Genomic DNA, 27153 nt, shown 5'->3' on the forward strand with positions numbered 1-27153 from the left:
GAAATCCTTCCCACTCTCGCCAGGTACATTCTTTGCTCCCTTTCGCTCTCGTTTTGTTTTTGCTGCGGAGCGGCGCGTAGCTCGGGAGCCCCGCCGACATTCTGCTGCTCCGCCGTCACGCGAGTGAGAGGGGCAGAGGAAGGAGCTGTCAGGGTTTTTTCGGGGCGCAGAGTGGATTCAACTTTTTTAGCTACATTTGTTTTGCGGCAGATTCAACTTTTTCGGCGACCTCTGATAAACAGTAGCTATCGATGACAACTTTTCGGCGAGCTCCGACCGCCTTTATCCTTTGTTATTCAGGTCCATGCGTAATGGCCTAAGGCCGGTGCCAACGCGGGCGTGAGCGCGGGCGCTACCGCCCGGTTTGGGGCGGGAGTGGGGCGGGACGCTAGCGCGGGGCGCTGCGGCTGGCGCCGGGCGCTACCGCCCGCTGCCGCCCGGCTACCGCCCGCGTTGGGGCGACATCGAGGCGTTAGCGGGGCGATAGCGGTGCTAGTGGGAGCGGTAGGGAGGCGATAGAGAGAAGAGAGGAAGTGAGAGATGGCACTATAGCCCGTGCATTGGCACCGTGGGGTGAGAGTGGGGTGAGAGTGGGGGTGAGAGCTGACGTGGCGAGGCTATAGTGTGGTGATGCATTGGCACCAGCCTAATGCTATTGCAGTATCGCTAGCTGCTGTAACAGAAAATCATATTTAAGTGTAGATCAGAACTTTTATTTCTTTGCATTTTCATCTCTGATTTTGAATGAGAGCAGAAATCATTTATACTCCCACCAATAATTCAGCGATCACATCTTCTTTAGGTACCGCATTGCCTATTCTGTTTCATGAGGAAGGCATGCTGCCTTACAAACAATCTAACATGGTGCTCCACAAAATTCTATCTTTTCCTGCAGTCTTTCTTGCTCCTTAAACGTGAAGAGAATTTGTCTCCGGTGATCAGGCGGTGACCACTGAGAAAATCAAATATTGGCTTCCCAAGATCTGAGTTCAAAGCTCAGGTCACCTACTATCGTCTGTGAAGTACTTTTGTGTGGCTTCAGTGAGTGACACAGGTAAAGGTTACTTTTGTCTTCAAATCATGATGTTTACTTCTTGAATTTTCAATGTTTATGGTTTCTGCAAGCACATAACATATTTGCAAACATTATGGTCATGGTTAGAATCTGCAGCTGCAATAGTTTTGCATACAATTACCTTGAGTCTCTTATACTTAATTTTTTTAAGGTCTACTCATGTGCATTTGGGAAATCTCAACAAAATTTGTAACCCAATTTTGTTATGTTTTACAGGAATATGACCCTATCAACCATGGCAGTGAGCGCTTCCACAGGTGTGATGAACTCCCTCCTTGGGAAGCTCACTACCCTGATGGGGGATGAGTATCGGAAGCTCAAAGGCGTGCGCAATAAGGTTGTGTCCCTTCATGAAGAGTTCAGTAGCATGAATGCTCTTCTTGTAAAGCTGGCAGGAATGGACGAGCTTGATGTTCAGGCTAAGGTGTGGAGAGACCAAGTGAGGGAGATGTCCTATGATATTGAAGACTGCATCGATGACTTCATGCATGACCTTGAAGTAAAAGGTGCAACCACTGGGTTTCTCAAGAAGACCGCTGAGCGCTTTAAGAAGCTCAAGGTGCGTCATCAAATCGCCCACAAGATCAACGGGATTGAGGCTCGTGTACTTCAAGTGCATGAGCGGCGCATAAGATACAAGCTTGATGAGTACAACCCTACGACATGTATTGTCCATATTGATCCACGAGCACTCGCTATTTTTGCGGATGCGGCTGGTCTCGTGGGTATTGATACCCCTAGAGATGAGCTTGTTGAGTTGTTGATGGATCAAGGTCGAGAGCTGAAGGTGGCTTCTATTGTGGGATTTGGAGGTCTCGGAAAAACCACCCTTGCCAATGAAGTGTGCCGTGAGATCAAAGGGAAGTTTACCTGTCATGCATTTGTATCAGTATCTCTAAATCCTGATATACCAAGGCTTCTCCAGAATTTATTATTGAAGCTTACGAGACAACAGTCGTCTCCAAGTAGCAGCTTGGATGATGTGATTACAAATATCAGAGAGTATTTATTGAATGAGAGGTAACATTTTTTCATTATGTGTACCTTATTGTACCAGTATGCACTTTATGCGTTCTTACCAAAACATATTAGCAAGTACTATTGATTTATTTGCACTCTTAAAGTCTATTTTGATACCTTTGATAAATCATTTCGAAATAACCATTTGCAGTGCAACCATAGGATTTTCCTTAAAGGTTAGGACTTATATGTCTCTGTTAGAGAAGTGTCACACATAAAATGAATTAGTCCACTGTAATATTGGACTATGAACAGTTTTTATATAATGAAAGAAGTTCTATATTTCCCGATCTAACTTTGCATACAGCTCAAACCACCTTGAAACTTGCCAAGATTATGATATACCTCAGTAAAATCAAACTCCTTCGAGGAAAAAGGGTATAAATGTTTTGCAAATTTTACTTGTAAGGATTTAATTTTAATTTTATTTCAAGACTCGAATACTCAAATTTATAACTCTGAAGCAACAACCAATTCAAAATGAGTAAAAATGGGGCGGACGGCTTCACCATCAACTTTATTCGTGCTTGCTGGCCGATCATCAAGTTCGACATCATGAATGTCGTAGATGCCTTCTCGGAGCTTAGTATCAGCAACATGAACGTCATCAACACAACTAATATCGCTCTGCTGCCCAAGAAAGATGGGGCGGATTTCATTTCGGACTTTCGTCCAATAAGCCTCATTCATATTATCCCCAAGATCATCACCAAGGCTATGGCTCTTAGGCTTCGCCCGAAGATGAACGACATCATCTCTCCTTGCCAAAGCGCCTTCATTAAATCTTGAAGCATCCACGACAACTTCATGTACGTCGGGAACGTCGCTCGCTGGCTACATCGAAACCGCTCTCCGGCCTTACTCATCAAGCTCGACATTGCCAAGGCTTTTGACTCTGTCCGATTTTGGACCTAATGCTGAAGCGAGGCTTCCCCCCAAGATGGCGCGCTTGGGTAACTCTGCTCTTTACTACTTCGATATCCCGAGTTCTCCTAAACGGCATTCCCGGCAAGGAAATTCTTCATGGACGGGGCCTCCGGCAAGGTGACCCATTATCTCCGCCTGCTTTTTGATCTGGCCATGAACCCCTTGCCTAGGATTCTTGAGGTGGCAACTCAAGCTAGGATGTTGAAGCCTTTGCCGGGAAGGTTCATCAAGTCCCGCATCTCCCTCTACGCTGATGATGTCGTGATCTTCCTTGCACCGGAGGCCACTGATATTGCAAACTTGAAGGCCTTGCTCCAAAATTTCGGGGACGTCACAGGCTGATGACAAATGTGGAAAAGAGCTCGGTGGCTCCCATTCAGTGTGACGACTTCGATCTCCCAAGCGTCCTTGCGGGCTTCCCCGCCATGCTCACCCAGTTCCCCATCAAGTACCTTGGTCTTCCACTCTCGCTTAAGCGCCTTCGCCGGGTGGACCTCCAGGCATACATTGACAAAGAGGCTTCACGCCTGAACCCTTGGAAAGCCAAGTTCCTCAATCGTGCAGGCTGTGCAGCTCTGGTGAAGTCGGTTCTGACTGCACTGCCAATTTTTCTACTAACTCTATCAAGGTTGACAAGGTCACCCTCAAGGCTTTCGACAAAATCAGGCGAGGTATGCTATGGGCTTGCAAAGCCTCCTCAGTCAGTGGTGGGAAGTGCAAGGTTTGTTGGACGAAAGTCTGTTGCCCTAAGGAGCTTGGAGGTCTGGGCATCCTCGACCTTGACAAATTTGCCCGCGCGCTTCGGCTCCGCTGGCTTTGGCTTGAATGGGTGGCCTCGGAGAAGGCTTGGGTGGGCCTGGAAGCGCCGAATGATAAAGTTGATAGGTCTCTCTTCAACGCCGCAACCAAGGTTACTGTCGGTGACGACAACAAAGCCTCTTTCTGGTCCAGCTCCTGGCTAAATGGCGCTACCCCTCAATCCATCGCTCCTAGGATTTTTGAGGTCTCCAAAAGAAAGAAAAGATGTGTCCAGGACGCTCTTGTCAATGACAAGTGGATTGCGGACATAAATGTCGACAACTCCACAGTGGATCACATGTCTCAGTTTGTCAACCTTTGGGGGTTGCTGCAGGGCACTGTCCTCACCCCAGGAACCGAGGACTCCATCTCCTGGACCCTCACTCACAGCGGCACCTACACCACTGTTTCAGCCTACAAGGCCCAGTTCATGGGATCAGTTCCTTGCTCCTTCAAGAACATTGTTTGGAAAGCGTGGGCCCCTCTAAAATGCCTCTTCTTCGCGTGGCTGGCCGTCCAGAATAGGCTTTGGACCTCTGACCGCCTTGCGATCCGTGGTTGGCCTCACCAGCCAACCTGCCAACTCTGCAAGTGTCAGCCCGAAACTGCTAGGCACATTCTTTTTGAGTGTCGCTACTCCAAGCGCGTTTGGCAGCAAGCCGCCGGCTGGCTTTCCCGCCCATCGTTGTCTGAATGATGCGGGGTCGAGGCCGCGAGACCGTCCCGCATTGCGGCATGCTATCACGGGGTCGCCGACTGCCCACCCGCAGGGGCTAAAAACTGCGGTCACCCTCATAGCTTGGGAGCTATGGAAGGAAAGAAATGACAGGATTTTCAACAACAAGGCCTCCATGCCCATGGCCGTCGTGGAAAAGATCAAGGAAGAGAGCAAGATTTGGATTTTGGCGGGTGCTAAACATCTGGAGGATATAGTTTCTTAATTAGTTGTTTTCCTTTTTTTTGGATGGCCTAGGCCCCTGTATTTGCTCCTTCTATATCGCCGGCAGGGGCGCCGGCACCTTCGTTTAGGGGGTGCCAGCACTGCATCCTCTATTTGGGGAGCTGTTCCCACACCGGCGCCCCCAAAACGGCGGTCCCGATAGATTTTTTTTTACAAAAACTACATATTATGCTTAAAGTTTCATTTTAATGTCATTCAGGATCGAGGAATGAATAATATTTTCGGGCAAATCCGATGAAAACATTATTCACTCCTCAACCCCGGATGGCATATGAAACCCGCTTCACCTCTAGACTACTACCTCTACTGGCCACTTGGCTCTATGGAGGTGGATGATCGCCCGCTGCTCTCTCCGCTGGTCTCTCCCCTGCTCTCTACGGTGATCCTCCGTCGATGATCCCCTGCTCTCTCCGCCACGAACGTCAAGTAGGCGGCTCTATCCGCGGCCAACGCCTCCTGACGCAGCTGCCGCTCCAGGTCCTCCCGCCGCCGACCGTGATCCAACTCCTGCCTCTGTAGGCGGAGCTGCACCGCCGCTCGCAGACTTCCTCCTGAATCTGCGTCTCTTCCCGCTGTAACCGCCGCAGCGCAAGCTCCTCCCACCCCCTCTGATGGCGCACATCCCACCGGCGCTGGGTCAGCTCCTCCCGCCGCCGCCGCGCCTCCACGAACTCCAGCCGCTCCGCCTCCTCCGTTTCCGCTCCGCCTCCTCTTGCTGCCGCGCCACCTCTTGCCGCGCCACCCGCCGCCGTCGCGCCTCCTCGGTCACCCGCAGCCGCCGCTCCGCCTCCGCCCGCTCCCGCCGCTCCGCCTCCTGGCGCTGCCGCTCGCCCGCTTCGTAGGCATCTACGGTCGCCGCTAGCGCCGCCTCCTCCCACGCCTCGTACTCTGCAAGCTGCGGGTCCGCCTCCACGACTTCCGCAGCCGCCTCTAGCGCCGCCTCTTCCCACGAATCCCACATTGTGCTATTTTCTAGGGTTTTTGCAGCAATGGCGGGGGAGGAGGGATAATATAGACCGCCAGCGAGGCGGGAAACTTCCCGCGCGGTGTCGCAGCGGGAGAATTTCCCGCGCGGCGTCATGGCGGGAGCGTCGTGGCGGTAAAATATCCCGTGCGGCGCCCTTGCGTCACTGATAGGCGGCTCCCACGCCCAAAAATTTCAGCCTCGCGAGGCGCTGGCGCGCCCGATTCGCGCCCTTGGCGAAGGGGCCGGCACGGGGTTGCCGGCAATTATATTGGGCTCCAAAATTGACCGGCGCCGTTTGGGGCGCGCCGGTGCGAGCCCACTTTCGCTCCCGGCCCCCAAAATGCTATCGGGGGCGCCGGTGGAGATGTCTTAGGCCTCCGCTGATAAATGTTTTTCTTGGAGCAACCGACAGGAGCACTGCCTTTTCATTAAGCAAGAGGTAAAACTATACAAAAGTACAAAGGGGTGGCATGTTTGTTAACAGGTGAGAACATGCGAGAAACCACCAAGGTAAATCCAAAAACTTGACCCTAATCCGGCTCGGCCGGGATGGTCTGCCTGTTGACGGCAAAGGCAAGATCTCTTTGCGTGATGTCATCCCTTGCGAGTGAAGCCACCTCAAGGAAAGTAAGGCGCCGATCCGTGAAAATGTGTCTGTTTCTTTCCTTCCAGGTGTTCCAAAGGACATAAAGGAGATGTCCGCTGAGGCGATGCTTGTTATCCGCGGACTTTCCATCGATGATCTCGTCCCACCAAGCGGAGGTGGAACCGAAGGTTTGACCATGTGTGACGGAGTCGTCAGAGTAGTCTTGCTGGATGCGAGTCCAAATGGCCGAGGTGAAGGGGCAATCCTTGCAGAGATGATCAGCGGTTTCCATAGCAGATAAACAGAGGGGGCATACAGGGTCATGCGGCCATCCCCTAATAGCAAGCATGTCCGCAGTGAGGAGCTTCCGATGTAGGGCGAGCCAAGCGAAGAGCTTGCATTTGGGCTCGGCGTGCGCATACCAAATCTTCTTGGCATCGAACTTGGGAAAGGATCCCAAGAACTGCATGTGGTATGCCGAGCCGGCGGAATAGACACCGTCGGCGTTGCCACCATTGGGGTGAGCTGCGTTTGTGCGACAACCTCCCAGACAACTGAACAAGCGTAGAAAGCCTGGCAATGGAACGAATCAATTGTCGTTGTGCATCTCTTTGGCCACCGATCTTCCTTTTCTAGAGGCAACCTTGTAAAGCTCTGGGGCCCAAAGCCGGATGGGGCCCCTGTCCGTCCACGGATTGGACCAGAAGGAGGTAGATTCGCCATTTCCAATGGTAATATGCATGGCGGCCCAGAATAGATCCATGTCAGCCTCATTGCACGGGAGCTTAGACCCCGCCCAAGTGCGCAGCGGTCCATTGTAGCCAAGGCCATCGCAGTCTTAGGGCGCGGCCAGAGCGTTCGAGGTCCGTCATGCCCAGACCCCCCAAAACCTTAGGTCTGCAGACCATCTTCCAGTTTACCAGGGCGAGCCCTCCCGAGGCATGGTCGGCATCATCACCCGCCCAAATGAAATTACGGGCAATCTTGTTGATCTTGTCGCGGGCCCATTTAGAAAGAGGGATAGCCGTGGCGTGGTAGTTAGGTGTGGCCATTGCTGCTGCGCACAGTTGATGTGGGCGTAGTAGCTTCCTTGTGATGTTGGGCACCCCAAGAGGAAGGTATGATGTGTACAGCAGCAAGTTTTCCCTCAGTAAGAAACCAAGGTTTATCGAACCAGTAGGAGCAAAGAAGCACGTTGAAGGTTGATGGCGGCGAGATGTAGTGCGGCGCAACACCAGGGATTCGAGCGCCAAAGTGGAACTCGCACAACACAATCCAAGTACTTTGCCCCAACTTAACGGTGAGGTTGTCAATCTCACCGGCTTGCTGTAACAAAGGATTAGATGTATAGTGTGGATGATGATTGTTTGCGAGAAAACGGTAAAACAAGTATTGCAGTAGATTGTATTCGATGTAAAAGAATGGACCGGGGTCCACAGTTCACTAGAGGTGTCTCTCCCATAAGAAATAGCATATTGGGTAAACAAATTACAGTTGGGCAATTGACAAACAGAGAGTGCATGACAATGCACATACATGACATGATGAGTATTGTGAGATTCAATTGGGCATTACGACAAAGTACATAGACCGCTATCCAGCATGCATCTATGCCTAAAAAGTCCATTTTCAGGTTATCATCCGAACCCCTTCCGGTATTAAGTTGTAAACAACAGACAATTGCATTAAGTATGGTGCGTAATGTAATCAATAACTACATCCTCAGACATAGCATCAATGTTTTATCCCTAGTGGCAACAGCAGATCCACAACCTTAGAACTTTACGTCACTGTCCCAGATTTAATGGAGGCATGAACCCACTATCGAGCATAAATACTCCCTCTTGGAGTTAAGAGTAAAAACTTGGCCAGAGCCTCTACTAATAACGGAGAGCATGCAAAATCATAAACAACACATAGGTAATAGATTGATAATCAACATAACATAGTATTCTCTATCCATCGGATCCCAACAAACACACATGTAGCTTTACAAATAGATGATCTTGATCATGATAGGCAGCTCACAAGATCAGACAATGATAGCACAATGAGGAGAAGACAACCATCTAGCTACTGCTATGGACCCATAGTCCAGGGGTGAACTACTCACACATCAATCCGGAGGCGACCATGGCGGTGTAGAGTCCTCGGGAGATGATTCCCCTCTCCGGCGGGTGCGAGGGCGATCTCCTGAATCCCCCGAGATGGGATTGGCGGCGGCGGCGTCTCTGGAAGGTTTTCCGTATCGTGGCTCTCGGTACTGGGGGTTTCGCGACGAAGGCTTTAAGTAGGCGGAGGAGATAGGTCAGGGGGCCACCCGAGGGGCCCACACACTAGGCCGGCGCGGCCAGGGCCTGGGCCGCGTCGCCCTAGCTTCTGGCCGCCTCGTGGCCCCACTTCGTCTCTCCCTCGGTCTTCTGGAAGCTTCGTGAAAAAATAGGCCCCTGGGCGTTGATTTCGTCCAATTCCGATAATATTTCCTTACTAGGATTTCTGAAACCAAAAACAGCAGAAAACGACAAGCGGCTCTTCGGCATCTCGTTAATAGGTTAGTGCCGGAAAATGCATAATAATGACATATAATGTGTATAAAACATGTGAGTATCATCATAAAAGTAGCATGGAACATAAGAAATTATAGATACGTTTGAGACGTATCAAGCATCCCCAAGCTTAGTTCCTACTCGTCCCGAGTAGGTAAACGATAACAAAGATAATTTCTTAGTGACAATGCTACCAACATAATCTTGATCAATACTATTATAAGCACATGTAATGAATGCAGCGATTCGAAACAATGGTAAATGACATGAGTAAACAATTGAATCATAAAGCAAAGACTTTTCATGAATAGTACTTCAAGACAAGCATCAATAAGTCTTGCATAAGAGTTAACTCATAAAGCAATAATTCAAAGTAAAGGTATTGAAGCAACACAAATGAAGATGAAGTTTCAGCGGTTGCTTTTAACTTGTAACATGTATATCTCATGGATATTGTCAATGTAAAGTAATATAACAAGTGCAATATGCAAGTATGTACGAATCAATGCACAGTTCACACAAGTGTTTGCTTCTTGAGGTAGAGAGAAATAGGTGAACTGACTCAACATAAAAGTAAAAGAAAGGTCCTTCAAAGAGGAAAGCATCGATTGCTATATTTTTGCTAGAGCTTTGGTTTTGAAAACAAGAAACAATTTTGTCAACGGTAGTAATAAATCATATGAGTTATGTAAATTATATCCTACAAGTTGCAAGCCTCATGCGTAGTATACTAATAGTGCCCGCACCTTATCCTAATTAGCTTGGATTTACATGGATTATCATAGCATAGCACATGTTTCAACCAAGTGTCACAAAGGGGTACCTCTATGCCGCCTGTACAAAGGTCTAAGGAGAAAGCTCGCATTGGATTTCTCGCTTTTGGTTATTCTCAACTTAGACATCCATACCGGGACAACATAGACAACGAGATAATGGACTCCTCTTTAATGCATAAGCATTCAACAACGAGATAATATTCTCATAAGAGATTGAGGTTTGTTGTCCAAACTGAAATTTCCACCATGGATCATGGCTTTAGTTAGCGGCCCAATGTTCTTCTCTAACAATATGCATACTCAAACCATTTGATCATGATAAATCACCCTTACTTCAGGCAAGACGAACATGCATAGCAACTCACATGATATTCAACAAAGAAATAGTTGATGGCGTCCACAGAAACATGGTTATCGCACAACAAGCAACTTAATAAGAGATAAAGTGCATAAGTACATATTCAATACCACAATAGTTTTTAAGCTATTTGTCCCATGAGCTATATATTGCAAAGATAAAGAATGGAAATTTTAAAGATAGCACTCAAGCAATTTACTTTGGAATGGCGGAGAAATACCATGTGGTAGGTAGGTATGGTGGACACAAATGGCATAGTGGTTGGCTCAAGGATTTTGGATGCATGAGAAGTATTCCCTCTCGATACAAGGTTTAGGCTAGCAAGGTTTATTTGAAACAAACACAAGGATGAAGCGGTGCAGAAAAACTCACATAAAAGACATATTGTAAACATTATAAGACTCTATACCGTCTTCCTTGTTGTTCAAACTCAATACTAGAAATTATCTAGACCTTAGAGAGACCAAACATGCAAATCAGATTTTAGCATGCTCTATGTATTTCTTCATTAATAGGTGCAAAGTATATGATGCAAGAGCTTAAACATGAGCACAACAATTGCCAAGTATCACATTATTCAAGATATTATACCAATTACCACATATATCATTTTCCAATTCCAACCATATAACAATTTAACGAAGAAGAAACTTTCGCCATGAATACTATGAGTAAAGCTAAGGACATATTTGTCCATGTGCAACAGCGGAGCGTGTCTCTCTCCCACACAATGAATGCTAGGATCCATTTTATTCAAACAAAATAAAAACAAAAACAAACAGACGCTCCAAGCAAAATACATAAGATGTGATGGAATAAAAATATAGTTTCGGGGAGGAACTCTGATAATGTTGTCGATGAAGAAGGGGATGCCTTGGGCATCCCCAAGCTTAGACGCTTGAGTCTTCTTGATATATGCAGGGGTGAACCACCGGGGCATTCCCAAGCTTAGAGCTTTCACTCTCCTTGATCATGTTGTATCATCCTCCTCTCTTGATCCTTGAAAACTTCCTCCACACCAAACTCAAAGCAACTCATTAGAGGGTTAGTGCATAATTAAAATTCACATATTCAGAGGTGACACAATCATTCTTTATACTTCTGGACATTGCACAAAGCTACTGAAAGTCAATGGAACAAAGAAATCCATCTAGCATGACAAAACAGGCAATGCAAAATAAAAGGCAGAATCTGTCAAAACAGAACAGTTCGTAAAAACGTATTTTTAACAGGCAGCATACTTGCTCAGATGAGAAAACTTAAAACTAATGAAAGTTGCGTACATATCTGAGGATCACTCACGTAAATTGGCATAATTTTCTGAGTTACCTACAGAGAATTAGACCCAAATTCGTGACGACAAAGAAATCATGTTTCACGCAGTAATCCAAATCTAGTATCATACTTCTATTAGAGACTTTACTTGGCACAACAATGCAATAAAACTAAGATGAGGAGAGGTTGCTACAGTAGTAAACAACTTCCAAGACTCAAATATAAAATAAAAATACTGTAGTAAAAACATGGGTTGTCTCCCATAAGCGATTTTCTTTAACGCCTTTCAGCTAGGCGCAGAAAGTGTGTATTAAGTATTATCAAGAGATGGAGCATCAATGCATTGTATCTTATCTATGTAAGTTTCAGAGGCTCCTTTTACATTACTTTTAGGCTTGCTATTCTCATCAAACAAATTTTCAGGAATAATCCAATCAAAATTCTTTTCTACTGCTTCATGCATTCCTAGGAGCTTAATAGGTATTGGTACTTTAATCTCTCCACTATCATTAACATTATTAGTGTACATTATTCTATCCATATCCAGTTTTTCAAGGATACTAGCAAAGTTGGTATAAGAGCCAAGCATATTATATTTAGTAAAAACTTTTCTAGCTTCTCTTGCTATACCTCCAAATTCTTTGAGGAGGGTTTCTAAAACAAAATCTTTCTTTTCTCCTTCTTCCATATCTCCTAGTGTAAGAAACATATGTTGTATTATAGGATTGAGATTAACAAATTTAGCTTCTATCATGTGTACTAAAGAAGCAACAGCAATTTCATAAGTAGGAGCAAGTTCTACCAAGTGTCTATCTTCAAAATCTTCTTCCATACTAACATGGGTGAAGAATGCTTCTATATTATCTCTTCCAATGATAGACCCTTGTCCTACCGGTATGTCTTTTAGAGTGAACTTAGGAGGAAACATGATGAAATAAATAAAGTAAATGCAAGTAACTAACTTTTTTGTGTTTTTGATATAGCAAACAAGATAATAAATAAAGTAAAACTAGCAACTAATTTTTTTGTATTTTGATTTAGTGCAGCAAACAAAGTAGTAAATAAAATAAAGCAAGGCAAAAACAAAGTAAAGAGATTGGATTGTGAAGACTCCCCTTGCAGCGTGTCTTGATCTCCCCGGTAACGGCGCCAGAAAAATTATGCTGCTGCGCACAGTTGATGTGGGCGTAGTAGCTTCATTGTGATGTTGGGCACCCCAAGAGGAAGGTATGATGTGTACAACAACAAGTTTTCCCTCAGTAAGAAACCAAGGTTTATCGAACCAGTAGGAGCCAAGAAGCACGTTGAAGGTTGATGGTGGCGAGATGTAGTGCGGCGCAACACCAGAGATTCCGGCGCCAACGTGGAACCTGCACAACACAATCCAAGTACTTTGCCCCAACTTAACAGTGAGGTTGTCAATCTCACCGGCTTGCTGTAACAAAGGATTAGATGTATAGTGTGGATGATGATTGTTTGCAGAAAACAGTAAAACAAGTATTGCAGTAGATTGTATTTGATGTAAAAGAATGGACCGGGGTCCACAGTTCACTAGAGGTGTCTCTCCCATAAGAAATAGCATATTGGGTAAACAAATTACAGTTGGGCAATTGACAAATAGAGAGTGCATGACAATGCACATACATGACATGATGAGTATTGTGAGATTCAATTGGGCATTACGACAAAGTACATAGACCGCTATCCGAGCATGCATCTATGCCTAAAAAGTCCACTTTCGGGTTATCATCCGAACCCCTTCCGGTATTAAGTTGTAAACAACGGACAATTGCATTAAGTATGGTGCGTAATGTAATCAATAACTACATCCTCGGACATAGCATCAATGTTTTATCCCTAGTGGCAACAGCACATCCACAACCTTAGAACTTTCTGTCACTGTTCCAGATTTAATGGAGGCATGAACCCACTATCGAGCATAAATAGTCTCTCTTGGAGTTAAGAGTAAAAACTTGGCCAGAGCCTCTACTAATAACGGAGAGCATGCAAGATCATAAACAACACATAGGTAATAGATTGATAATCAACATAACATAGTATTCTCTATCCATCGGATCCCAACAAACACACATGTAGCTTTACAAATAGATGATCTTGATCATGATAGGCAGCTCACAAGATCACACAAAGATAGCACAATGAGGAGAAGACAACCATCTAGCTACTGCTATGGACCCATAGTCCAGGGGTGAACTACTCACACATCAATCCGGAGGCGACCATGGCGGTGTAGAGTCCTCCGGGAGATGATTCCCCTCTCCGGCAGGGTGCCGGAGGCGATCTCCTGAATCCCCCGAGATGGGATTGGCGACGGCGGCGTTTCTGGAAGGTTTTCCGTATCGTGGCTCTCGGTACTGGGGGTTTCGCGACGAAGGCTTTAAGTAGGCGGAGGAGATAGGTCAGGGGGCCACCCGAGGGGCCCACACACTAGGCCGCGCCGCCTTAGCGTCTGGCCGCCTCGTGGCCCCACTTCGTCTCTCCCTCGGTCTTCTGGAAGCTTCGTGGAAAAATAGGCCCCTGGGCGTTGATTTCGTCCAATTCCGAGAATATTTCCTTACTAGGATTTCGAAACCAAAAACAGCAGAAAACAGCAAGTCGGCTCTTCGGCATCTCGTTAATAGGTTAGTGCCGGAAAATGCATAATAATGACATATAATGTGTATAAAACATGTGAGTATCATCATAAAAGTAGCATGGAACATAAGAAATTATAGATACGTTTGAGACGTATCAAGCATCCCCAAGCTTAGTTCCTACTCGTCCCGAGTAGGTAAACGATAACAAAGATAATTTCTTAGTGACAATGCTACCAACATAATCTTGATCAATACTATTGTAAGCACATGTAATGAATGCAGCGATTCGAAACAATGGTAAATGACATGAGTAAACAATTGAATCATAAAGCAAAGACTTTTCATGAATAGTACTTCAAGACAAACATCAATAAGTCTTGCATAAGAGTTAACTCATAAAGCAATAATTCAAAGTAAAGGTATTGAAGCAACACAAAGGAAGATGAAGTTTCAGCGGTTGCTTTCAACTTGTAACATGTATATCTCATGGATATTGTCAATGTAAAGTAATATAACAAGTGCAATATGCAAGTATGTACGAATCAATGCACAGTTCACACAAGTGTTTGCTTCTTGAGGTAGAGAGAAATAGGTGAACTGACTCAACATAAAAGTAAAAGAAAGGTCCTTCAAAGAGGAAAGCATCGATTGCTATATTTGTGCTAGAGCTTTGGTTTTGAAAACAAGAAACAATTTTGTCAACGGTAGTAATAAATCATATGAGTTATGTAAATTATATCCTACAAGTTGCAAGCCTCATGCGTAGTATACTAATAGTGCCCGCACCTTATCCTAATTAGCTTGGATTTACATGGATTATCATAGCATAGCACATGTTTCAACCAAGTGTCACAAAGGGGTACCTCTATGCCGCATGTACAAAGGTCTAAGGAGAAAGCTCGCATTGGATTTCTCGCTTTTGGTTATTCTCAACTTAGACATCCATACCGGGACAACATAGACAACGAGATAATGGACTCCTCTTTAATGCATAAGCATTCAACAACGGATAATATTCTCATAAGAGATTGAGGTTTGTTGTCCAAACTGAAACTTCCACCATGGATCATGGCTTTAGTTAGCGGCCCAATGTTCTTCTCTAACAATATGCATACTCAAACCATTTGATCATGATAAATCACCCTTACTTCAGACAAGACGAACATGCATAGCAACTCACATGATATTCAACAAAGAAATAGTTGATGGCGTCCACAGAAACATGGTTATCGCACAATAAGCAACTTAATAAGAGATAAAGTGCATAAGTACATATTCAATACCACAATAGTTTTTAAGCTATTTGTCCCATGAGCTATATATTGCAAAGATAAAGAATGGAAATTTTAAAGATAGCACTCAAGCAATTTACTTTGGTATGGCGAAGAAATACCATGTGGTAGGTAGGTATGGTGGACACAAATGGCATAGTGGTTGGCTCAAGGATTTTGGATGCATGAGAAGTATTCCCTCTCGATACAAGGTTTAGGCTAGCAAGGTTTATTTGAAACAAACACAAGGATGAAGCGGTGCAGCAAAACTCACATAAAAGACATATTGTAAACATTATAAGACTCTATACCGTCTTCCTTGTTGTTCAAACTCAATACTAGAAATTATCTAGACCTTAGAGAGACCAAACATGCAAATCAGATTTTAGCATGCTCTATGTATTTCTTCATTAATAGGTGCAAAGTATATGATGCAAGAGCTTAAACATGAGCACAACAATTGCCAAGTATCACATTATTCAAGATATTATACCAATTACCACATATATCATTTTCCAATTCCAACCATATAACAATTTAACGAAGAAGAAACTTTCGCCATAAATACTATGAGTAAAGCTAAGGACATATTTGTCCATGTGCAACAGCGGAGCGTGTCTCTCTCCCACACAATGAATGCTAGGATCCATTTTATTCAAACAAAACAAAAACAAAAACAAACAGACGCTCCAAGCAAAGTACATAAGATGTGATGGAATAAAAATATAGTTTCAGGGGAGGAACTCGATAATGTTGTCGATGAAGAAGGGGATGCCTTGGGCATCCCCAAGCTTAGACGCTTGAGTCTTCTTGATATATGCAGGGGTGAACCACCGGGGCATTCCCAAGCTTAGAGCTTTCACTCTCCTTGATCATGTTGTATCATCCTCCTCTCTTGATCCTTGAAAACTTCCTCCACACCAAACTCAAAGCAACTCATTAGAGGGTTAGTGCATAATTAAAATTCACATATTCAGAGGTAACACAATCATTCTTTATACTTCTGGACATTGCACAAAGCTACTGAAAGTCAATGGAACAAAGAAATCCATCTAGCATGACAAAACAGGCAATGCAAAATAAAAGGCAGAATCTGTCAAAACAGAACAGTTCGTAAAAACGTATTTTTAACAGGCACCAGACTTGCTCAGATGAGAAAACTTAAAACTAATGAAAGTTGCGTACATATCTGAGGATCACTCACGTAAATTGGCATAATTTTCTGAGTTACCTACAGAGAATTAGACCCAAATTCGTGACAGCAAAGAAATCTGTTTACGCGCAGTAATCCAAATCTAGTATCATACTTCTATTAGAGACTTTACTTGGCACAACAATGCAATAAAACTAAGATAAGGAGAGGTTGCTACAGTAGTAAACAACTTCCAAGACTCAAATATAAAATAAAAATACTGTAGTAAAAACATGGGTTGTCTCCCATAAGCGCTTTTCTTTAACGCCTTTCAGCTAGGCGCAGAAAGTGTGTATCAAGTATTATCAAGAGATGGAGCATCAATGCATTGTATCTTATCTATGTAAGTTTCAGAGGCTCCTTTTACATTACTTTTAGGCTTGCTATTCTCATCAAACAAATTTTCAGGAACAATCCAATCAAAATTCTTTTCTACTGCTTCATGCATTCCTAGGAGCTTAATAGGTATCGGTACTTTAATCTCTCCACTATCATTAACATTATTAGTGTACATTATTCTATCCATATCCATTTTTTAAGGATACTAGCAAAGTTGGTATAAGAGCCAAGCATATTATATTTAGTAAAAACTTTTCTAGCTTCTCTTGCTATACCTCCAAATTCTTTGAGGAGGGTTTCTAAAACAAAATCTTTCTTTTCTCCTTCTTCCATATCTCCTAGTGTAAGAAACATATGTTGTATTATAGGATTGAGATTAACAAATTTAGCTTCTATCATGTGTACTAAAGAAGCAACAACAATTTCATAAGTAGGAGCAAGTTCTACCAAGTGTCTATCTTCAAAATCTTCTTCCATACTAACATGGGTGAAGAATGCTTCTATATTATCTCTTCCAATGATAGACCCTTGTCATACCGGTATGTCTTTTAGAGTGAACTTAGGAGGAAACATGATGAAATAAATAAAGTAAATGCAAGTAACTAATTTTTTTGTGTTTTTGATATAGCAAACAAGATAATAAATAAAGTAAAACTAGCAACTAATTTTTTTGTATTTTGATTTAGTGCAGCAAACAAAGTAGTAAATAAAATAAAGCAAGACAAAAACAAAGTAAAGAGATTGGATTGTGAAGACTCCCCTTGCAGCGTGTCTTGATCTCCCCGGCAACGGAGCCAGAAAAATTATGCTGCTGCGCACAGTTGATGTGGGCGTAGTAGCTTCCTTGTGATGTTGGGCACCCCAAGAGGAAGGTATGATGTGTACAGCAGCAAGTTTTCCCTCAGTAAGAAACCAAGGTTTATCGAACCAGTAGGAGCCAAGAAGCACGTTGAAGGTTGATGGCGGCGAGATGTAGTGCGGCGCAACACCAGAGATTCCGGCGCCAACGTGGAACCTGCACAACACAATCCAAGTACTTTGCCCCAACTTAACAGTGAGGTTGTCAATCTCACCGGCTTGCTGTAACAAAGGATTAGATGTATAGTGTGGATGATGATTGTTTGCAGAGAACAGTAAAACAAGTATTGCAATAGATTGTATTCGATGTAAAAGAATGGACCGGGGTCCACAGTTCACTAGAGGTGTCTCTCCCATAAGAAATAGCATATTGGGTAAACAAATTACAGTTGGGCAATTGACAAATAGAGAGTGCATGACAATGCACATACATGACATGATGAGTATTGTGAGATTCAATTGGGCATTACGACAAAGTACATAGACCGCTATCCAGCCATGCATCTATGCCTAAAAAGTCCACTTTCGAGGTTATCATCCGAACCCCTTCCGGTATTAAGTTGTAAACAACGAGACAATTGCATTAAGTATGGTGCGTAATGTAATCAATAACTACATCCTCGGACATAGCATCAATGTTTTATCCCTAGTGGCAACAAGCACATCCACAACCTTAGAACTTTCGTCACCGTCACATGATTTAATGGAGGCATGAACCCACTATCGAGCATAAATACTCCCTCTTGGAGTTAAGAGTAAAAATTTGGCCAGAGCCTCTACTAATAACGGAGAGCATGCAAGATCATAAACAACACATAGGTAATAGATTGATAATCAACATAACATAGTATTATCTATCCATCGGATCCCAACAAACACACATGTAGCTTTAAAAATAGATGATCTTGATCATGATAGGCAGCTCACAAGATCAGACAATGATAGCACAATGAGGAGAAGACAACCATCTAGCTACTGCTATGGACCCATAGTCCAGGGATGAACTACTCACACATCAATCCGGAGGCGACCATGGCGGTGTAGAGTCCTCCCGGGAGATGATTCCCCTCTCCGGCAGGGTGCCGGAGGCAATCTCCTGAATCCCCCGAGATGGGATTGGCGGCGGCGGCGTCTCTGGAAGGTTTTTCGTATCGTGGCTCTCGGTACTGGGGGTTTCGCGACGAAGGCTTTAAGTAGGCGGAGGAGATAGGTCAGGGGGCCACCCGAGGGGCCCACACACTAGGCCGGCGCGGCCAGGGCCTGGGCCGCGCCGCCCTAGCGTCTGGCCGCCTCGTGGCCCCACTTCGTCTCTCCCTCAGTCTTCTGGAAGCTTCGTGGAAAAATAGGCCCCTGGGCGTTGATTTCGTCCAATTCCGAGAATATTTCCTTACTAGGATTTCTGAAACCAAAAACAGCAGAAAACAGACAATCGGCTCTTCGGCATCTCGTTAATAGGTTAGTGCCGGAAAATGCATAATAATTACATATAATGTGTATAAAACATGTGAGTATCATCATAAAAGTAGCATGGAACATAAGAAATTATAGATACGTTTGAGACGTATCAGCCATGAGGACCGACTTTGCAAGCGTGATCCTTCCAGGGTGTGCGAGGTTTTTCCCGAACCATCTCGGGAGCTTCCTGGCGATCTTGTCGATGAGCGGTTGCAGATCCACTTTCCGAAGACGGCGGTGATGTAGAGGCAGCCCTAAGTATTTCCCAGGGAAAGAGGCGATCTTGGCGGGGAAGTCCGTGAGGATGTCTTGAAGATCTAAGTCGTCGCACCGAACAGCGAAAACCTCAGTTTTGGCCAGGTTGGTAATAAGGCCACTAGCCTTGCCAAAACAGTCCAGGATGCCGGAAATCGCCTGAAGCTCAGCTTTTATGGGGTTGATGAAGATTCCGGCATCGTCGGCGTAAAGGGAAATCCTGCAGTGCATCGTGCGCGATCTTATGGGGCTGAGGATCCCATGGGAGGTAGCAAGTTGTAGCATATGCTGAAGAGGGTCAATGGCAAGGATGAACAACATGCGTGACAGCGGATCCCCCTGACGTAAACCTCTGGCGTGCGAGAACGGCTTTCCAGGCTCTCCGTTGAGAAGGATTCTCGAAGTAGCAGAGGCGAGCGAAAGGCATACCCAATCTCTCCAGATCTGGCCAAACCCCAAAGCTCTCATCACCTCAAGGAGGTAAGCCCATCCAACGGAGTCGAAGGCCTTGGAGATATCCAGCTTTAAGAACAGAGACCGGGTCTTAGAGGCGTGCAACTCTTTGATGAGGTTCTGGACGTGCAGGAAGTTGTCATGGATGCTTCTCTTTTTGACGAAGACGCTCTGGCACTTAGAGACGATGTTCGGCAGGACCAGCGCAAGTCTGTTTGCCAGAAGCTTGGAGAAAACCTTGGAAAGGCTATGGATGAGTCTGATCGGTCTATAATCTGAGACGGAGGCGGCGTCCGGCTTCTTGGGGATGAGAATGATGTTAGCGGAGTTGATGAGATTAGTGCATCCCCCTCTGAGGTTGGCCATGTGAATAATCGCCGTAGAGATGTCATGGTGGATGATGTCCTAGCAGGATTTGAAGAAGGCTCCAATAAAGCCATCCAGGCCCGACGCTTTGACAGAGGGCAAGGAGAAAACGGCGTCCTTGATCTCCTCTACGCTGAATGGGACGTCAAGGTCCGAAAGGTCGTGGGTGGGGTAGTGAAGACCCTCCCAATCGAGGCTGACGTGCCTAGCCGCCTTAGTGCCGAGGATGCTTTTAAAGTGAGCCAGCATCACCTCTTCCTTGTCCTCCTTGGTGATAGCAGGTCCCGAAGCAGTGTTGAGAGTCTGGATGTGGACCTTGCGGCGACGGTCGTTAGCTTTGGAGTGGAAAAGCTTAGAATTCGCGTCTCCCAGCCGGATCCAATTGAGCCTCGATCTTTGTCGCAACTTCATCTTCTGGATGGCAAGCAAACCCAAATAAGAAGACTTCAACTGGGATTCGCAACGACCTTTCTTCATCCGAAAGGATCCTCGCCTCTTCAGCGTGATCAAGGCGCCAGATAATCTCTTTAGCCGTAGCAATTTGCGTGCGAAGATCACCAACGCAATCCCGTTGCCATTTTTTCAGGGCTTTAGCGACCCGAGACAACTTTATATGTACTCGGTGAATGGGGTCCTGTGCTTGAACATTCTTGGCCCAAGCCGAAGCGACGGTCTCTTTGAAGCCATGCATGCCCAACCAAAATTCCTCGAACTTGAAGGACGGCTTCCTAACATTAGCGACAGAACCTGGAGGAGCAGCGGGGCGTGGTCTGAGCAAGCCGAAGTGATGGCCTAAAGGTAGGCATCTGGGAAGGCCTCATCCCAGTCAGCGGAGAAGAAAACATGGTCGATCTTGGTGAGGACGGGGTCAGCTTGTGCATTGGACCAAGTGAACTTGCGGCCATCCATGCGCATGTCTTTGAGTTCAAGAAAGTTTCGAGCCGCCCTAAATTTTCCGATGAGGTTCCGATTGATGTTCAGATTATTCTTATCAGAGGTTCCGCTGATAAATGTTTCACTGTCCAGTGAGAGTACATATCTTTGTTTACTTTCTAGTTCAACTGTCGTGGTATCGTCACCGTCACGGCATATGCCATAGGATGGCTAAAGATAGGTGGCCCCTGCTATGGTCTACGGCGGTATCCGGATGCGGGTATGAGCACAAGGGACACTGCGATGTACCCAGGTTCGGGGCCCTAGTATGGAGGTAACACCCCTACTCCTGCTCTAGAATGTATATGATATATGACAGTACAATGATGCTCGTTGACCTTTGTCCTGCTGCGAGAGGAGGGCTAGAGGTAGACGAAGGTCTCTCTCCCGAGCAGCTCTAAGTAAGGAAATGAGAAATGATCGATCGTCCCCCCGCACAGGAGGGGTAGCGCAGCTTATATAGACGCTGGCAACTTTACAATGAAGTCCCTATGACCTACTGGCCGGCTCCGCCGGCTCCGGCTTTATCGCTCCTTCCCGAGGCGCTGGCGTCACCGGCCGTTGAGGCTCGCCCGTCCTTTCTGCTGAGGTCGGCGGCGACAGGACGTGCCAAGCGACGTGGGGGAGGCGTCCGCTGTCTGCGCCGACGCAGCTAGGCCATGATGGCCTGTCCGCCACGGGGCACTATTGCTCCAGAGCGCCCCTTACTTTACGGGAGGTGAGATCAGTGTGGACTTTTGCACCCGGATAACCCTTCCGGTTCCTTCTCTTGTAAGGCTCACCAGCCTCGAGCCGGTCAGGGGAGAACGATACCAAGCCGGACATGGCACGTAGAAGCCGGCCCGGCCACAGCGCAGACGGCCGTGGCTAGACCAGCGTAGAACTGGGGTTAGCCGGCTCGCAAGGCAGCCGGCCACGGCTCCAGCTGGCTGCTCCTCAGCCGGCCTTTGCCGCGGGCCAGCCGGCCTCGAGCCAACTGTTCCCATTCTTTTGCCATACCCAGGGTCTTCGCCCGACATCAACTAATTGATGAACTGACTAGGACAAGGACGGAAGTTACTACATATATTGCAAAATGAATTCTACTTGATTTATATCTAGTTATCATGGACGATTCAAAGGCTGTTATACAGTGTACAATGTAATTTACTTAGATCTAATTAATAGTACATGTTATCATGGTGTTGACATGTACACATAGAATTTGTGGTTTTAGGTAATAGGACTATAATTTCCCAAGCTTATAAGATCATTAAATTAACTAACCTTATGTGTTCTCAATGGTGATGTCATTTGCAGGTACTTTATTATAATTGATGATTTATGGGATACGCCAGCATGGGATATTATTAAATGTGCTTTTCCAGAAAATAATCATGGCAGTAGAGTGCTAACAACTACAAGGATTTATTCTGTTGCTGCTGCTTGTTGCTCTAAAGGCAATGGATGTGTTTTCAAGATGAACTCTCTTAATGAGCATGATTCAAGAAGAATGTTTTTTAGCAGAATATTTGGTTCAGAAGATTCCTGCCCTACTGAATTAGAAGATATTTCAAAAGATATTCTGAGAAAATGTGGTGGTCTGCCACTTGCTATCATCAGTATATCAAGCCTTCTAGCTGATCAACCAAAGACAACATTTGAGTATGTAAGGAAGTCTCTCGGATTCATGTTTGACGGAAATCCTACTCTTGATCAGATGAGGCAAATTTTGGAGCTTAGCTTCAGAAACCTTCCTAACCATCTTAAGACATGTTTGCTCTATCTTGGTATGTATCCAGAGGACTACGAGATATACAGGGTTGATTTGTTGAGGCAATGGATGGTAGAAGGTTTCGTGTGTCCAACCCCTAGGCTCGATGCAGAGGATGTTGCAATAAGCTACTTCAATGAGCTTATTAATAGGAGCATGATCCAGCCTGTGGATACTGACACTAATGGAAAGGTGAAGACCTGCAGAGTACATGATATAATGCTAGATGTCATCAGATCCAAGATTGACGAAGATAATTTCATTTCTGTGCTAAATGACCCGGAAGCCGTGTTAGGGATGCACAGAAATATCCGGAGAGCTTCACTCCAATGGTCTGGTGAAGAGTGCAGAGTGACATCGGCAATGGTCAACGGGTCATTATCAAAAGTTCGATCAGTCTATGCTTTTGGAGGGTTTTCTTGCCAATCTTTGATGCTACTGAAATATGTCCGTGTTCTACATCTAGATATCGGCTACGACAGAAATGATGTGCTAGATCTCACTGGTATATCTAGTTTGTTTCTATTGAGATACTTAAAGGTGGTTGGCGTTATGAGGACTGAGCTACCTAGCCAAATTGGTGAGCTACAACAATTGGAGACACTTGATGTTAGACATTTCGACTCCAAGTTTCCATCTGAGCTGCTGCTGCATCAGCTCATTGTTGACGAAGATACAGTTTTTCCCGACGGTATCAGCAGATTGGGACTTCTGCGAACTCTGCGGAATTTTGATTTGAAGAACTCTATGGAGAATATCGAGGGCCTAGGCGAGATGACCAGCCTAAGTGAATTTGTTTTTGAATGGACGGGAGAGGACTTGGTGGAAGGGGCAAGACGTATGGATGTCTTGCGCTCTTCTCTAGAAAGGATCAGCGGCAGCCTCAGGATCCTTGAAATGAATCAGGCTGGTTGGCTTAAGCCGAAATTGGATGGTTGGACCACATTTTCCCCTCCACCTATCCATCTTCGAGAGATGTGGATGCGGGGCTGTGTGTTTTCGATGATCCCCAAGTGGTTTGGTCATCTCCGCGACCTCCAAAGCTTGAATTTCATGGTCAGGGCGGCAGGGTTGAAGGATGATGGCGTTGCTATTCTTGCAGGGTTGCCATCACTTGTCGTTCTCTACCTGGATTCAATAGAACCTCTCAAAGAAAGGGTGCGCATCCCTGGCAGCGGCATGGCTTTCCAAGCTCTCAAAGACTTTCGGCTCTGTTGTTGGGCCCCGTTGCTGACTTTTGAAGCGGGTGCTATGCCTGTGCTCAAGAAGATTCATCTACGGTTAATAGCGAGTAGTTGCGAGAGTGGTGGGCCTGTGGAGGGTCCACTAGATGGCATTGAGCACTTGCCAGCTGGCCTCACAGAAATCGATATAGGGATCAATGGTGAAAAAGACGAGGATAAGGACGCGGTGAAGTCTTCCTTGAAGATTGCATTTGAGGAGCGTTACCCCGGCGCTGCCTTGCACATCCTGGTGTGAGTGATTCTCGTCCCCATTGTCACTTCCCGCAGCACGTAATCGTGCACTCGTATGTGCGTGCACTCGTATCTGTTAGTCTGAACCATTTTTATATTGATTATTAATGTATGCCTGGAAGTTCTATCCACGTGCTGTAGTATTGTCTTTCCGGTACATTCTTAAGTTGAGACTAAACCTTTTCGAACTTGTTGTATTTAATTGAACCGTGGCTGTTGCCAACTTATCTTCTACTAGTTGAATGCTCGTGCGTTGCTACGGTCTTTTAATCTTTTCTAATATGTTAGTGAAATTCTTAATTTTCTATATCATTAATTCTGGAGATAAGGATGGATGATCCTTGATTCGGATAAACTCATGGCACATTTAACTTCAGTCGAATCTAACATTTAATTGCACTTCACCCGCTATCTGTAAGTGCCCTCCAAATCAGCTATAGACATCGGTAAGAATAATAGGCTATTTGTAGCACCCCGTAATCCAGGAGAGTGAACTGGAAAATATTTTCTTGCCCAATAGAACTTGAGAATGCCCACGATAAACGAGCACTCCGTACAATGGCAAATAAGCAGTCGGTAAGCTGCGATTCTTACAAAAATCGATCCTATGTACTCCAGATGATGTCATCTGTTGTACATGTCCTAACAGCCTAACCAGTGGCACTTAGTCAGTTGATACCATTATTTTACGTGGGTGGTCTCTTTACACATCGAGAGGAACATTTAAGAAACTGATTGTACAACAACTTCTCGGTCGGTCTATTTGTTACTTACCTTTCTCTATAAATACTCATGCGCTCCATAGTTTCTCTATTTCACGATACGCGTTACCACCACACTCTAGTTGATAACACCGAGAAAAGTTAAACAACGAATAGCGCAATGACTTGGAAGGCATCAAATATTCCAAACTGTTGCCACTATTCTGGAGTTCAGCCCAGCACAACCCGCAACATCCCAAGAATACAAACACTAAGTCAATGGAGCATGTCTTAATCATGCAATCATGAGGCATGTCAAATAGCAAATACAAAAAAATTCACAGTAATTTAAAAGCAAATCCCAGAAAAAGGACCTGTCAAAGAATCTCAGAAAATGATGATAACATAGGGAAAGATGAATAATATTTACCACAAGAATGTACTCACTCTGCACTATTGACTAACCCTATGTAGTTTCCGAAAGCTAGACAAAGTAAACTTTGATGCTAACTTTGGATTCAATTGGTACTTCTTAATTGTTCTATAACGCAAGGGTAAATGACAACTTGGCTGAACTGCTTGTAGCATTAGATTGCAGCCAGTGGCACCAAATCCATGACAAAGACTGATGTGCTTACTGCAACACAACTCAACATAACAAGAGACTTAGGATGGCATGCACATATGAAATCTGAAATGAAATGCTCTAACTCTTCCCATCTCTACCAAAATCAATGAGTTCCTGGAATATTTAGATGCAGCATTTATTGGTCCATGTTAAGAACATGGTCCTACCTCGGTACAGCATAATTGTGCAAATAAAATGTATGTTCAAGAGGTGCAAATAAAATGTACGTTCAAGATCTGGCGCCTCATCAACTCTCTGTTCCGTACTTATAGTGAAGCACGGGCTTTGTCCTAGTTTTATTTAAATGTAAAACTCAACATTAAAATTGCACTACAAGCAAACTGCAACATGATTTAAAGTTCATAATGCATCATTGTTCATGTAATCAGATAATTAGTATGGGTATATTACGGCTGGTCTATGGGGAGCAAGTACTTCAGTTGTAATGGCTGGTCTGATCGTTGCACAGCCAAAGTAATCACCCATATGGTCATAGCATAATTGCCGTTTTCGGTCAAATGGATTTACTCATCTCAGTTCCCACTACATTGTCGCATCTGTAGTTAAATTAAATATAAAACACCATCGATTTTGCAGTGGTAATAAATCAGCAGAGCAATATTTCCTTGGCAAAAAAATGGCCTAGTCGACAACAGTAATTGACTGATGATTTTTTTTCAAGGGAGATGGATGGTGTATGTCAAGGCTGAGAGTGCAATCCAAGGTCACTTGGTGAAGAGCTGTGAACCAAGAAATTATAGTTGTACATGCTCATAGAAACATATGACATAAAATGCTGCTCTGTCCATTAATTCACATGATGATTTTAAGGAGAACTGACCTCCATACAAAAACTGATGCATGTCAAAAGTGAGGTAGAATTAAAGGATAAAACTAAATCTTCCAATATTAATGGTCTGGTTTCAGTCTCAACCTCACGTGAACAAGATTTTTTTTTAAATCCTTTTGGTTTATGTAGAAGAATTCACGCAAGAAAGAGTGTGGTGGCTCTCTCCAACACATAGTGTAATATACTGAATGAACAAAACACGAATTTGCAAATGCCGATTGTCTATATCCAGCACAAAGGCTATCTAAAGCAATGAAGGGCATCGCAAAATTAAATCGAGAACTACAATGGCACAACGTCCTATTCTGAAAGTAATTGTATGGAAACTAATTTGAAATAATAGGTTTGACTCTCTAAAAGTAGTGCCCTCGGCCAATCAGATGTTAACAAAAAGAACAAAACTTCCAATCTGCAAAAGTTCAGCAAAGAAATACAGACACCTATTCCTAGACACATGTGTATACTGATTGTTTGAAGTAAGCAAAATAAAATTATCTACAAATAACAAAGAGGTGATTAGAGGCGCAATAAACCAACCTGGCTCGAAGACATCTCAGAATTTTGATGCAGCGCACCCCCCTGGTGTCAAACTCAGAGCTATCTACATGAGAAACAAGAGGTTTAGCATTGGCAGTCCAGACAACAGTAATGGTACCGCAAGAAGAAATGATGTGCTCTATGGTGACAAAACCAAAGCTAAACACTGAGCCATTATAGAGCAGAAATATTCTGTGTAAA

At 44.7% G+C, this 27153-nt stretch overlaps 1 protein-coding gene across 1 annotated transcript; it reads left to right on the forward strand.

Moving 5' to 3' along the window:
- The first annotated feature begins 1294 nt into the window (after window positions 1–1294).
- Window positions 1295–24240, forward strand: LOC124694980 (disease resistance protein RGA5-like). The gene is made up of 2 exons (XM_047227898.1): window positions 1295–2095; window positions 22308–24240. The coding sequence occupies exons 1-2, from the start codon at window positions 1296–1298 to the stop codon at window positions 24238–24240; spliced, it is 2733 nt and encodes a 910-aa protein (XP_047083854.1). The 5' UTR covers window position 1295.
- Window positions 24241–27153: the final 2913 nt, after the last annotated feature.

The sequence above is a fragment of the Lolium rigidum genome, chromosome 3, assembly GCF_022539505.1.
Source record: "Lolium rigidum isolate FL_2022 chromosome 3, APGP_CSIRO_Lrig_0.1, whole genome shotgun sequence".
NCBI lineage: Eukaryota > Viridiplantae > Streptophyta > Magnoliopsida > Poales > Poaceae > Lolium > Lolium rigidum.

Coding starts and splice junctions, on each gene's coding strand:
- LOC124694980 (XM_047227898.1), top strand. CDS start 1,296: ATGACCCTATCAACCATGGCAGTGAGCGCTTCCACAGGTGTGATGAAC. Junction 2,096..22,307: donor GAGTATTTATTGAATGAGAG/GTAACATTTTTT, acceptor TGTCATTTGCAG/GTACTTTATTATAATTGATG.